The sequence below is a fragment of the Telopea speciosissima genome, chromosome 4 (assembly GCF_018873765.1).
Source record: "Telopea speciosissima isolate NSW1024214 ecotype Mountain lineage chromosome 4, Tspe_v1, whole genome shotgun sequence".
NCBI classification, from domain to species: domain Eukaryota; kingdom Viridiplantae; phylum Streptophyta; class Magnoliopsida; order Proteales; family Proteaceae; genus Telopea; species Telopea speciosissima.
Window position 1 is genome coordinate 27578057 of NC_057919.1, and position 15206 is coordinate 27593262.

General features: G+C 40.2%; 1 protein-coding gene and 1 pseudogene across 1 annotated transcript; both read right to left on the reverse strand.

The window, feature by feature from the left end:
- Positions 1–955: 955 nt before the first annotated feature.
- Positions 956–3441, reverse strand: LOC122657862 (annotated as a pseudogene).
- A 2528-nt stretch (positions 3442–5969) lies between these two features.
- On the reverse strand, positions 5970–14061 carry LOC122659650. The gene is made up of 2 exons (XM_043854747.1): positions 13668–14061; positions 5970–6038 (listed from the first exon to the last, which is right to left on the reverse strand). The coding sequence occupies exon 1, from the start codon at positions 13942–13944 to the stop codon at positions 13672–13674; it is 273 nt and encodes a 90-aa protein (XP_043710682.1). The 5' UTR covers positions 13945–14061; the 3' UTR covers positions 5970–6038; positions 13668–13671.
- Positions 14062–15206: the final 1145 nt, after the last annotated feature.

Consider the following 15206-nt stretch of genomic DNA (forward strand, 5'->3'; position numbering starts at 1 on the left):
CAGTCAAACCTTATTTGATGTGCGAATGCTGTTTAAAATCACCATGAATGAGAATAAACTTTTAAACGTTAAAATAAAAGATTATTTTGCCTGTCTTTTGGTAGTGTTTAATCACAGTAAAATTTATGAAATTTTTAGATTTGAGAAAAATCCCAACATTTGAGAGTTAAAAATCAACCCTACAATAAAAAAAATTCGGATTTTGTCGATTTTTGTTCTTGAACTGAAGAGCTGACTTTTTATCCTTTTGGAATTTGAATTTTTGACTAATTTGTTTTGATTCATTTAGGGGGGTGTTTGCTTATTTATGAATAATATCTAATGGAGAATACTTAAATGATATTCAGCATAAATCAGTGTTGTTTCCTGAAATATTCTGAGGGGCATTTTGCACAAACCTACCACTATGTTTTTGCCAAGAAAATGCTCCCCAATGTCGAAACCAGAAAGACAGAGAGGTTTCGTGGGAGACATGTGACTTTAAAGCCTGGGTTGAACCAGGTTTTGGTCGAAACCAAGGTTTCAGTTGTTGAAACCTGGTCTGATTCCATTTCGAGCCCAGGTTTTGTCTCAGTTTCCTGCGAAACCGAGATCTTGAACCATGATACTATGTCAATTAGTATGGACAACTTCATGATATCTTTCATAAATTGTGCTTCATTTCAATCACGAGAGTGCCTTAGCAATGCCTTGCGCCTCAAGAAATAGGAGGTCTAGGCTCCTTGCATGTGGCTCTCACGGTCTCACCTGAATAATTCTAGTAATATCAAACAGTCAACCAAAAAACTTCTTATATATTTTAAAGAAAAAGATGTTTCAAATACAATGTTATGTTAAAACTTAAAAGTGCATACAGCATTATAGGATAATGGAATCCAAACAATCTCTAATAATGTTCCGTTCTCCAACACCTGGTTCAACTGCCATCACAGACTGAATCCAAACAATCTCCAATAATGTTCCATTCTCCAACAGGAAAGAATATGTATCTGAACTTATCTGGTTCAACTGCCTGCCAAGAACCGAAAAAAGATAATGGCGTGATTACAGAAGAATAGACGAGAAACAACATGAGGCCACTTCTATCGGGCCATATTCGATGTGCTTTTCCGCCTCTTAATGAGCCCTTCCATTAATGTAATATATGTGGATCTATTTACTGTAATTCCATTTGTCATTGATTCTTCCAATGTGCACATTGCTTCTTTGTATTTTCCTTCACTACATAGGTCATCAATGCGCTTAGAGTAAGCAATAGAACTTGAATCCCAGTCCTGGGGAGTTTCCTTAGCAACCACCTCTTGACCTTTTTCACCCTGCACTCCTGTGATGACTTCCCCAATAGCTGCAAAAGATATTTGATTGGGTAATTTGTCATTGTCAATCATATTGGATAGGAACTCCTTGGCATCTTCAGTTCTACCTGACTCCATAAGTCCACACAAAATCGCATTGTATGTAATGTGGTTCGGTCCCAGTTTCTTCTCTTCCATTTCTATGAGAAGCTCCAATGCATGCTCCATCTTACCTTCTTTGCACATGCCTGTTATCAGAATGTTGTAAGTGACAGCATCAACAACTTTCCCCTTTGAAACCCATGTTTGGAAGAGTTTATGAGCCCTATCAACCATTCCCCCATTGCAGAGTGCACGAAGAAGAATATTACAAGTAAAAGTATCTGGCTTGAATAATTTGTCTACCATCTTGTTGTGGAAGTGAAATGCCTTCTCAACGTCTCCGTCCCTACAGTACCCATGTATAAGACTGTTGTAAGTTGTCTCATCTGGCACCAACCCATTCTGTATAAGCTCATTCAACTTGGACAACGCCTCCTCAGTCTTTCCACACTTGCAAAGCCCTCCAATAACAGAATTGTAGGTAACAACACTAGGAAGTATCTCTTTCTCTTCCATCTCATTCCAAAGCTTCAAAGCCCCATCAACATCCTCGTCCTTGAAGTAGCCCATTATTAAGGTTCCATAACTAACCTCATCAATGGAATACCCCTTCTTTGCAGCACTACGAAGTAGCCCATAAGCCTCATCTAATTTCCTCTCCTTACAGAGATTTTATAGAACAGTATTGAGAGTAACAGTGTCCATCTTCAAACCTTTCCGAGCAATCTCATCCATCATCTTGAATGCTTCCGCCATTTTCCCTGATTTACAGTACCCATTGATCAAAGTATTGTATGTAACACAATCCGGAGAAAACCCATTTTCCTGCATATTACTAATGGATTCACTTGCTTCATCTACCTTTCCCTCTTTGCACAACCCCTTTATGATAATATTATGGGTAACACCATTTTTCTGCACACCCTTCTCAGCCATTTCCTCAAGCAACTCGTAAGCCATGAAGTTCATCTTCCACTCAAAACATGCATTAATCAATGTGTTATAAGTAACCACATCGGGAAACAACTTCAGATTCTCCATCTCATCCTGAAGCCTAAGAGCTTCTTCAATCCTACCCTCCCTGCACAACCCATTAATCAACATATTGTAAGTCCAAATATCAGGCAAAAATTTGCTTTGGGTCATCAATTCAATTGTTTTTGCTGCCTCCTTCAGCCATCCCAACTTACAATACGCACAAACCAAGGTGTTATATGTATTCCGGTTCGGGGAAAGGCCTCTGTATTTCATATCAGAAAGCAAATCCCGAGCCTCATTCAAATACGAACACTTTCAATATTATGATTTAAGGATATTGCTTGAATTCTAAGTTTAATGATGCCATGATGTTGCTTAACCGAATAACTGAGTTTGATTGTTTACCTGATAATGTTACTTACAATACCATCTTAGATGCCTTCTGTAAGACCTGTCTCGACATAAGAAGCGAATAAGAAGATGGGTACCTTACCAGGGAATTGAGGAGGGTGGTTGCACGTGAGGACTGTTGCGCGTAGGTGATGGCGCTTCATCTTCTTGAAAATCTGAAACGCAAGGTGGGATTTCCGGTACTGGACATAGGAACCAATGGCAGTGTCAAGGAGGGCTTTCGAGGGGCGAGGGAAGCAAGAGGATAGATGGAGAAGGTGGTTGCGGAGGACGTGACGAGTGTCAGCAGCTATGAAAGAGAGAAGAAGAGATTTGGCATCAGAGAACTTATTGTGACTAAAGAGACAAGGAAGGAGGGCGAGGAGGGAAGGGAGGGAATTGCAGTCATGGGTGACATTGGAAATATGAATACGGTACCATTGGAAGAAGCTGAGAAGTGTATTAGGACAAGAAGAAAGGGGTGGAGAAGAGAAAATTGATGGTATCACAGAGGGGGCGAGACGAGGAATGTATGACCTCAGAGATTGCAAGGAAGTTTGGGAAGTAAGTATAGTTACTATGTTCCTTACTATGTCGGATTCAGCTGGTGCTGAAGATGTTGATGCTGGTGTTTCCATGAAAATGGTAGAGAGGATTATGGTTCAGGATTGATACAGGTTGGTTATTACGCCTACACCAATCCCAAACATGACAACGAAGGTTTTCTTGCTTTATTTTATCTCACCCAACGAAGTTATATATTTAGACCTGTAAAAATTGCTAGGGCTGATTAGATTACTGTGATATAGAGTGACACTGAAACACCAATTGAACACTGCAAGAAAAAACTTATATGAAATTTGATAAACACCAAATGAGAAACACACACAAACAGAAAAAGAAAGCGAGCATACCTGGTTGAAGGATTTTACAAACTAGTCTTTGAAAGCTTATCCCAGTTCTTAGAAGTCAAAATCTAACGAGAAGCGAATAATGCAAATTGTTTATTGGGGGAGTCAAAATCAAAAATTTTTAGTTTTAGCAGATCGATTGGTTGATGGAGGAGAAGAGGAGTAGACGGAACGGAAGGAACGAAAGAAAAAGAGCAGAAGCATAGGCGTCAATACCAGGGTTTCAAGAATCGGCTAATCGGATCAGGAATCGCCCGATTCAAATCGGAATCGGTGGTCACTAATCTCTATTTCTAATGAATCAACACAGCCGATTTCTGGATAACAGCACCAGTCATTGGAACATCCATAAAATATGCCAATTCTAGAGGACTTTTCAGATTGATTCCGATCCAAATCTGGTTTTCCGTTAAAAGCTGAAAGCCAATCCTTTTTTATTTTGGATTGGGGGTGGTGTTGGAAGCCTTTTCAGGTGAGCCAAAGTTTGATTCACTCAAAAGTATAATCCAACTTTCGGGTGGAGTGGTAATTTTGAAATGACCATAAAACCCCTAACCCCTAGTGGATGAATTGATGCATGGAAGATTGGAATCAACCGTGCACGAATTCCTTTCCATAACTACTGGGTAGTGGTAAATGTATCGATAACCTTTGTTTTTTTTAACTTTTTTTGGTAGAAATGTACCGATGCCCCATGGCACGTAAAATATGTGATTAGTGTCTTAATTACAGCCCAAAACCAATAGTGGAACTGTGGAAATCCTTAAAAATGACCTTTCAAGTAAACAATAAGGGGTGTTGTTCTCTGTGCTGCAGCGCAACCTGCGCCTAGGTACATGGGGATAGGCACAATGATCATCTTATCCACTGCACAGGCTGCCCATGTACCTGGGCACAGGCTGCGCTGCAGCAGAGATAACATTCTCCCTTTACTAAATGGAAAAGGTTCTCTGCGCTGCAGGGCAGGGTGTTGTAGCACCTCTATTTCTACTTTCTATCTCTCGTTAAATCCTTATCACATGAAGTGTCCTTTCTGCCCTCCAATGTACAATATCGATTTATTGTATCTCTCTCCTCGGTGCACTACCAGCTTGCACAAAGAACCCTCTCCCCCTTTGCTAAAACCCATTTTGCCTATATTCTATTTGTGAAATAGCATCTTTTAACTTAAAAAGCTCACAAATCGCTTCCCCACGCTTGTCTAAGGCTGAAATTTAATCCTCTTGAAGGGCGTTCCTCCTCCAATTTGGTTGGATCCTTTACTGCCTAGCTGCCCGGCAGGACCCTGCTGTCAAGACACCGCAAGGCGGTGAATGACCACCTTACCCCTGCTCGGGCAAGGCACTCAGGCAGGGGTAAGACGGTCATTCCCCGCCTTACTGTGTCTTGGCAGTACCATCCTGCCGGGCAGCTCGGCAGTAGAGGATCTGGATCCCCCTCATGGAAGAAGAAAAGGGAAGCATGGCTTTGTTATAAAAAACCCCAAAACCCGAACATTTTCAACCATCTATTCTTCTCAATAAGTTACATTTTTCCACAAGATTTTCCATGTTTTAATTTGCAACTTAACCAACTCGATTGTTCTTAAACTTTAACTATGAAAAAGAGAAGTTAGAGTCCACCTTTCCATAAAATTTCACTCTCCTGTGAACAACCCCCATGAGGTAGATATGATATCTGTGTTATGCATGCAAACCACTTCCAATATTTAATGTGTTTGTAGTCTACTTGCAGACCACTGTCAGCAAAAGCTGTGGCTTTTCATGCCAAATATCAGGTTGAGTAAACCATGTTACGACTGGCCACACCAAAGTTTAAAATTCCTACATGACACTAGCAGCAGAAAGATCCTAGCTGGAATTCCCAAGGAAAATGATCCTATTGTTACCTTCTTTGGTTTGTAGGAAGGTTGGTACTTAGTAGTTGCAGCTTATAAGAAGTCATAATAGATGCGAGCAAAGGGTAGTTAAGTTATAAATGTATGACTCTATTTCCTTTAATTTTATCCTTTTCTTTCGCATAAAATAAAATAAAAAGATTGGGTGACCCTAATCTATCAGTAGAAAATTTTATTTATTTATTTGTTTTTTTTGGCCAAATTCGCTTCCAGTTTGGGAATTTGTAAAATCAGACCTCAAACTGTCACTAAAAATCAGTCCTTTGGGAAGGACTTGCTTATGATTTTTTCTATAACCCCAAAATTACAAAAAAGGGATCTGCTATAACTAATTTATTAATTTATTGTCGTTCCTGCTTCATTCCTCCTTGGTTTTAAAGAAAAAAGATTTATTTTCCCCTCATTTCTCTTCAACCTCTTCCTCTTCTTCCTGTTGTGACTAGCTAACCTGTCCAATGGAGACACCGGTGATATCCAGAAAAGCATTGTCATGAGACCAGAACAAAAGAATAAGTATGACAAAATTACAAGTAATTAAGCATTACAGAACAAAAGACAACTTCAAATGAACTGACTACTGAATATTTATGTATTAATGGTTTCATAAAAACAAACCCTCTGTCTGACATATTACCAATCGAATTACAATATGATTAAAGACCAATCAAGTTAATAACCAACCACCATATTCCATGTGCAGCATGCAAGTATAGGCAGGGTTTTAAAACTGGGAATTGGTGAAAGAAACGATCAATGAAGATTCCAATTCGAATCGGGTCTGAATTGGCCTTAAAAAAAAACCCTAAAATCAATAGATCCCAGGAATAATCAAATGATTCTGGAGTTATCAGCTGTATCAAATCGTCAAAATCGGGATCACTGATTCATATTCCTGATCCGATTCACCGATTTTTGAAACTCTGAATATAAGTCATTAAGTACAAACAGATAAAAAATTTCATTAACAACAAATATGCCATTCAACTGAATCTTTGTAGGCATCAGTGGCAACATGCGATAAGACCCACACGCTAAGGTGCTGCATATAAAGAAGGAAGCACTCAGAAACAACGCTCTTTCTATTACCTTTAATGACAGAATCTCAAGTACTTTCTTTTTCTAAGCTAAAAGGTTTGGGTTTTTCTTCACTTAACTAGATTCTTGTACTTGAGTTCAGGTTGAATAGGGACTCTATCATTGGCTTTCACAAGAGGAAGAAGAAAAGGATAAAGGAAAAATAGCGAAAGCTACAAGAGAAGAAAAGACTCATGCATATTGAGGCCTGTAAACAGGTTTCAATTCCAATTCACCTTGCATTTTGATTATATAATTTAGACATGTTAATAAAGTTCGTATTGTTTGCTTCTGATTTATATTCTGCTGTAAAGCTTGTGTGGGAGAGTCTGCCCTCTGTTGGGTTTTGGGCTTTATTAATATATATTATATTTATTGGGCCCATATGGTAAATAATTCACTCTAGGTTAAGTCAGGGGTATTACTGACCTAACACATTGTGGGAGTGTGATTAGGGTCAGGGAGAATATTATATATTCAACCCTAAGGTCCCCACAGCCGTCACTTGTTATTTTAGAATTCCTACTCACGGGAGAGCAAAAGTGAAAGGCTGTGGAAGGCTTTTGGGAAGGAGAAAAGCTTGGGGATCGACTTCAATTATCAACCAAAAAAGTATGTCTTGTTCTTCCTTTATTATTGATGCATTCCAAATCTATATGGGCATATGAATGAGTGACTGGGGTTCCTAAATCCCTACAAGTGGTATCAGAGCCGCATATGTCAGTGTGAATGAGATCTAGGGCCTCACTGTAGCGAGATGCATCCTTCTTCGTAGAAGAAGTCATCTTCCCCTTTATACAGTCAATACATATTTCCATGTCCTGAAAATCCATCTCATCAAGGATCTTCTCCTTGATCAACCTATCCATTCTCTTTCTAGAGATATGTCCCAACCTTCTGTGCCAGAGTACAAGAGACTTCTCATCAACAAGTTGACGTTTAGTGCCAACGTTCATAACCCAAGAGGAGACAGTTCCGTCTATACAAACCATCAGAACAATAGCCAGAACCCACAACCACAGAATTCAAAAGCAGAGTGAAGCCAACTTTATTGAAAACAACTGAATATCCATCTGAAACTAATCTGGAAACTGAAATCAAATTCTTCCTCATAGAGGGAATAAAAACTACATCCTTCAAATCAATAAAATTGTCTGTACTGTCTAACTTTAAAGATAATCTAACAGTTCCTATGGCTTTCACTTCCACTTCCGCTCCATTCCCGACAAACACCGTCACCTCACTCTTGCTTGGCACCCTCCTGCTTGTGAACCCCTGTAAGGAATGAGTCACATGAATGGATGATCCAGAATCCAACCACCAAGAATCTACCGGTGTATCTATAAGTGAAAATTCATAGCAGACCAAGGATGTGTCCTTACCAGTGTTCTTTTTCTTATCAAGATAGGCCTTCCTCTTGAAGCAGTCTTTCTTCATGTGCCCCTTCTTCTTACACCAGAAACATTCAACACCGTTTGAATCTTTTTGCCCTGTGCTGTCTCTGTTGCCCTGCTGCCCTCTATTGCCCTGCTCAGTCCGGTAGGGTGCAAATCTGCCTTTCTTGGAAAACCTTCTGTGATTCCTGTGAGGTCCTCCAGATGAGGATCCCTTGCCCTGTGTGAGATTGGCACTTTCTATCTTGTCCCTGTTCATTCTTGCCTCTTCCTGCCCAACTATGGTGATCAACTCATCCATATTCCATTTATCCTTCAAGGCATTGTAGGTACCATGAAGGTGCTTATACTGTCCTGGGAGCGAATTGAGTGCAATGGTCACTAGGAAGTCGTCATCAAAGTTTATTTCCAGCTCCCTAATCTTGTTTCCTAAGGAAACAAGTCCCAAAAGATGTTCCCTGATACTACCATTTCCATCAAATTTGGCAGTGGTCAGCTTCCTCATCAAGTCACCTGACTGAGCCTTCTTGGAAGATTCAAATTTTACTCTAATAGCCTCCAAGTACTCGGTTGCAGCTGCCTTCATGGTGATGCTATCTTTCATTGTCTCAGGGATAGCATGCTTTATAACCTTTAGGCACTTCCTATTTGCTGTTTCCCACTTCTCATGTTCAGTCATCTCAACCTGAGTACTGGCTGGGGTGAGATCTGCAGGCTTGGGCTCTCTCAGACAAAGATCTAGGTCCCTAAGGCAAAGATAAACCTCCAAATCCTCATTCCAACAGCTAAAGCATATGGCTTGTCCTTCATAGAATCTCTCTTTAAGGTTATTCTTCGGGCACTGCTGCTTGTTCAACTTATCCCCTTTGTTGATGGGTGCATCATTCCCAGAACATTGGGACATGTTGAATCTCTTCAAAATTCTGTCAATGTAAGCCCTCTGTGACAAACCAAGAAGACCTTGCTTTCTATCCCGACTTATCTCGATGCAAAGTACATAGGTGCTCTCACCCATGTCCTTCATCTCAAAGTTACTGGACAGAAACAGCTTGGTTTCCTGAAGTAAACCAAGATCACTGCTGGCAAGTAGGATATCATCGACATAAAGTACCAAGAAAATAAATCTGCCCCTGGTAGCCTTCATGTAGAAGCAATTATCAATTGGATTCTCAACAAAACCAAAAGAGGTCACTATCTGATCGAACTTCAAGTACCACTGTCTCGTAGCCTGTTTCAGTCCATACATGATTTCTTCAGTTTGCAAACTTGATGCTCCATCCCTTTCTCTTCGAAACCCTCGGGCTGACACATGTAAACCTACTCAGCTAGATCCTCATTCAGAAAAGCCGTCTTCACATCCATCTGATGTAGCTCAAGGTCAAAGTGTGCTACTATGGCCATGATGATTCTGAATGAGTCTTTCGAAGATACATGGGAGAAGGTCTCCTTGAAGTCTATGCCATCTCTCTGTGTGAAGCCCTTTACCACAAGTCTGGCCTTGTAGCGTTCTATGTTTCCCTGAGAATCAATTTTGGTCTTGAAGACCCATTTTGATGCAATGGCTTTGCAGCCCTGTGGAATCTCTACCAACTCCCAAACACCATTGTTGTGCATGGATTGTAACTCTTCCTTCATAGCTTTCACCCATTTGTCAGACTCCCTGCTATTGATTGCCTGCAGAAAAGTAACAGGATCCTCCTCCTTACTGATGTCGAACTCACACTCATTCAGATATGTGACATAATCTGAGTGAATGGTAGACCTGCGAGTCCTGGTAGATCTCCTCAAAGGCTCAGCGTCCGTAGCAGTAACCGTGTCGGCTGGTATCGGATCATCGAACTCAGGGAGTGGCACATCCACAACTGCAATGGCAGGGACAACAGGATCTGTAGGCACATCCACATCAACATCCATGTGAGAATCACCGTCTTCAATCAATAAGGGCCTGCTCGACTCCGGTGCCACACCAGATGTTCCAATCTGTCCTTCATCAAACCTTAAGTTCCGGGGCACAGAGTGATCTCCTTCTGACTCAAGAAACTTGGCATGGGTGGTCTTCACTATTCTATTCCCTGTACCTGGGCAACAGAATCTGTAGCCCTTAGACCTTTCTGGGTACCCCACAAAATGATAGCTCACAGTTTTTGGGTCCCACACTTTCTACTGTGGATTGAAGAGTCTGGCCTCGACAGGGCAACCCCAGACTCAAAGATGCCTAAGGCTAGGCTTCTCACCTGTCCAGAGTTCATAGGGAGTCTTACTTACTGACTTACTTGGCACTCTGTTGAGAATGTAGGCCGCAGTTTTTAGTGCTTCTCCCCATAAGGACTCTGGAAGACTGGTGTTACTGACCATGGTTCGCACCATGTCTTTCATAGTACAATTTCTCCTCTCTACTACACCATTTTGTTGTGGTGTGCCTGGCATGGAGCACTGCGGACCTTTCCCTACACCTGCACTTGGAGGCCAGCGTTACTTTATTACTTTCATAGATGACTGGTCCCAATACGGTTACATTTTCTTGCTTGCTGAGAAAGCAAATGCGTTGAACGCTTTTATGATCTTCAAGGCTGAAGTGGAACTCTTCCATAGTAGAAAGATAAAGTCTATCAGGTCTGATAGGGGTGGAGAATACTATGGAAGAGCCGGTGATACAGGGCAGCGTGATCTTGGTTTACTTCAGGAAACCAAGCTGTTTCTGTCCAGTAATTGTGAGATGAAGGACATGGGTGAGAGCACCTATAGGGAAATAAATAAGTGTCTAATAATATAAATATCACCAAAAATCAACTCCACTAAACCAGCAGTCCATATCAGCCCCCCAAATCACTATTCATGTGAACAGCGTCGTGAGGTACTGTTCACGTGAACAGTAACCTCTCTTTCTTTTGCGTTTGGTTTTCTTCGTGCTTCGATCTACATCACACACACAATCAAACAACTTTGCACATCTATTTTTCTACTTTCCTCTCCACTTCTCCCGCCCCCCCCCCCCCCCAAAAAAAAAAAGGGAAAAATTCTTCCACCCCTCCTTGTTTTTTGTCTCTTTCTTTGGAGTAGCAATTCCAATTTCATAAAACACCAATCCCATTCACTTAGAGAAGAAATTCCATGTGGTTCCATACCACATCTATTGAATCAATGATTAGAGACGAAACGATATGATATTTCAACACCCTCCCAATGCTGATGCCCATTCACTTGGAGAAGAAATTTCATGTGGTTCCACACCAAATCTATTGAATGAATGATTACAGACGGAATGATATTTCAACACCCTCCCAACGCTGATGCCAAGGGCATGATAATAGTGGTATCAGTTTAGAAAGTACTTTTCTAGTCCAATAAAGTAGCATTTTTAATTAATGCGAGTTAAATTTCTGTATATTTTTTTTATCAGCAACAGAAAATATTAATTCATTCATATATTAAACATATACGTAATATAGTCCTAGAATGGTAAGAGACCCACTAGAAGCCAATAACCAGGATCTGTTGTGAACAAGGAAGTTTGGATAGGTCAAAACTAGGTGTTTTGGTCAAATTAGGGTTAGGGTTCGATGTGTGGGTTATGTTAAGTTGAGGTAGGGGAGTCTATGAGTGAAGGTCTTATTAAGTTCCAATGGGTCTAGTTTAGCTAACCAAAATCGGTTGCAAATTTTAGGGTTAGGTTTTCGGGTTTTTGAAAAGAGGAAAAGATGGATTTTTAGGGTTTAAGATGGTCAGATGAGGGAGCAACTTGGATCGAGTTTTCCGTAGTATGTATGAGAGGAGAATTCAATCAAAGTTTGGTGTGATTTGACTGGCTGGTTTGGTCTGGACAGAAGTTAGGTATTGGGAAAATTTGAAAACAAAGAGGGAATCTTAGGGTGTGCATAGAAGGTTAGAAGAAGAATGGTAGGGGTCGGGAATGAATCAAACATACTATAGTTGCAGAATTCCATTGGCACTAGCTTGCTTGATTGAAGAACTTGAATAAAAATCGAGTCTTGAACTTGAACTTGAAAGAAGAGCTTCAATCGGATCAAACACCAATCTCACCAGCCTTGATCATACACAAGACAAAAATCTTCAATGGAGAAGAAGAGCAGCGAAAGCTTTTCATTAATATCAAAATTTGTGTATCAATACTTGCCCCCCCCCCCCCACCCCCCTTACAACATTATATAAAAAGACTCAAAAATAGACTCTTACACTAAAAAGGAAAGGCTTAACCCAATCCTTAATCTATTAGGTAACTTAACCTGACTAGGAGACTAAAATATTGAAGGAAATAGACTCAAAACTTGGCTGGACTTATAGAGTCTTAATCCAGCCCAACTTAAATAGTCACATGATTATTAATTACATAAAAATAAAACAATGCTGAAAGCAAGATAATCAAAGTTGCAACAATGGGGTTCCACATGTTTGATGGATTGGGCGAACTTTGACTGGGTTTAGACATGTACTGGATCTAAAGGAAAATCTGATTTCACCGAGAGCATTGGATTCGAGAGGTTACAAATACTCATCCAAAGGTGGAGTTCTCAGGGTGTCTAGAGGGGAACATAGTTGTGATACAGGGACAAATGACTTAGAATTTGTACAGACTTATAGGGAGTGTTGAAGCAGGTGAAGCGACCATTAGAACTCAAGCAAGAGGTACAAGTGGCCAACGAAGTTAATAAACGGTTCAAACTATGAACAAATGTAGATCAGGAAAGAAGCAGGTTTTTTTCGCTTCGGATCCTGTGAGTAGAAATGATCTCTCTGATCGGGTTGCAGCAATAGGAGGGGTTGTCTCATCACATCGTACGGTAGTGAGTTATGCATGACACCTAGGCAAGTTATGGACCATGATGGTTTGGGTGGCGAATAGGAAGAAATAATACAAGTTTATAAAAAACATCAACCTCGCTTTTCCTTCAAGGTACAACTTGCAAAATCTAAGCCAAGGTGGAGATTTGTTGGGATTGTCTCATGTGCTCACGCAGTTATTAGTGGCCTTGTATATGTTTTACTGGGTCGGTTCTGAGTCCATTACATGTACATGGGTAAAATTGTAATTATGTAGGAGTCAGAGTTTCTAGGGTATCTATTTATTGTCTATTTGAGGAAAACCCTTGGAAGATTAGGCAGTAAGGTGGAGAGATGTAATATTTTTTGGTTAATAGGATCTCTCAAGTGGATGTAGGCATTTATGCAGAACCACAGTAAATTCCTGACGTTTAAGTATGACTGCCTACATGATTTTTTTCGTGTTTGCGCATTCAACCCAACGTGAATAACAATTAGAAGATTTATAGGGGGAGTGTGTAAGAATCATGTCCCTTTTTTTCTTTTAATGGACACCCAAAAACAAAAACCAAAGAAGCATTAACGAGAAAAAGTACAATTTATAATTCAGATATAAAAGTCCAACATTAACCCCCCCTAACTAGTCGATTTTATGGATTGGCTTCTAACAATCACTTAGCTTACACACTAGAATTTCAATCAAATTAGAACTCAACTCATAATTAAGATATAATACATGTGTGCTTGACTACAATAAAATCAGATTGAAAGCCCAACTTACAGTTTATCATTACAATGCGGAAGAAAAAAAAATTTTAAAAAGGAGAGAACAGAGGAAGCCACTTACTCAATCATTGTATGTATTTGGGGATTTCACCTTCCTTTAGAAGGGAGAGAGAGTACTCAGCAGTTTCAATGAGGTCAGCGATATTGTGGAGAGAATGCTCCTCAGAACCCAGCATGAAGATGGTGCGGAGCTCTGCCTTCTTGGCCAATCTCGCCGCTAAGTTTAGTGGCAGTTTGGGAGAATTAAGGCTCCTTAGCAATTGACGATATAGAGAGAGGACTCTCCCTCTGTTACGCACCAAGTCCTCTGTGGTTGCCCATAATAGACCCCTTGCCATCGAAGAACTGAAAAATCAAAAGCTTTATTGAATATCGAGACCTCGGCACCAAGTCTAGCTAAACTCCAAGTTACACCGAAGACCCTCAACCTGGATCACCTACAAGAGAGAAGCTCAAAGCTTATTTAAATAAGGGGGGGGAATTAGATAGGATAATATTGCAAAGGAATACGTTTTGGGGTAAAAATCAAGTAAAGTTCTACTTTTTTCTTTAATGTATTTAATAATTTTTTATATGACTTTTACCTATAAACAGACTGAGAATATTAGGCCGCATTTGAATTATAGTTAAAACAGGAATGACAAAAATATTTGCCACTACAGCGTGTTTAAAACGGCACAGAATTTAAATGGGACGGTCAAAAAATGCAGTCAAACATTTCGCGAACGGTAATAAAGCTAAAGCGGGTTTAAAACATTTAGATAAAAGAATGAAGAAGACAAAAGACTAAAAAGTCATATTTTTGTTCATATATTGTCTTATTTTTGGGTTCCATATTTGAAAAATCTAAACAGTTAAAACTCATACAGTCCGTTCTCTGAGTGTTTGACTGTATTTTTGACCATCGCGTTCAATTTCTGGGCCGTTTTAAACTCTCCGTACCAAACAAAGTTTTTTGGTCGTTTCCCTTTTAATTATAGACTTCCTACTTGCCCTAACATCATCCGAACTCTTGCTCCTGCACCTCCAGTTGCAGGGTCGCGGCAGATGCGATTGTACCTGACGATCTCTTCACTGGAAAAGGTAAAATCTCTCTCTCTCTTCCCCCGCCTACCCTGCCCTAACCCTTATATCCGCCCCTGATATCTCTGTTGATACTCAGATGGTCTCTTATGAGGGAGATGGTATTTCAATGTCTCTGTTTATTCTTCATTTTCTTTTTAGGTTCCTATTTAGTTCATAGTTTCGCAATAGTAAGTTGTCTCTGTTTATTCTTCATTTTCTTTTTAGGTTCCTATTTAGTTCATAGTTTCGCAATAGTAAGAGACCATCTCCCTCATAAGAGACCATCTGAGTATCAACAGAGAATCAGGGGCGGACATAAGGGTTAGGGCAGGGTAGGCGGGGGAAGAGAGAAAGAGAGATCTTACCTTTTCCAGAGAAGAGATCATCAGGTACAATCGCATCTGCCGCGGCCCTACAATTGGAGGTGCAGGAGCAAGAGTTAGGATGACATTAGGGCAAGGAGGAAGTCTATAGTTAAAGGGGAAATGACAAAAAACTTTGTTTGGTATGGAGAGTTTAAAACGGCCCAGAAATT

Excerpts from the sequence above, each read along its gene's own strand:
- LOC122659650 (XM_043854747.1), bottom strand. The coding sequence starts at position 13,944 with ATGGCAAGGGGTCTATTATGGGCAACCACAGAGGACTTGGTGCGTAAC.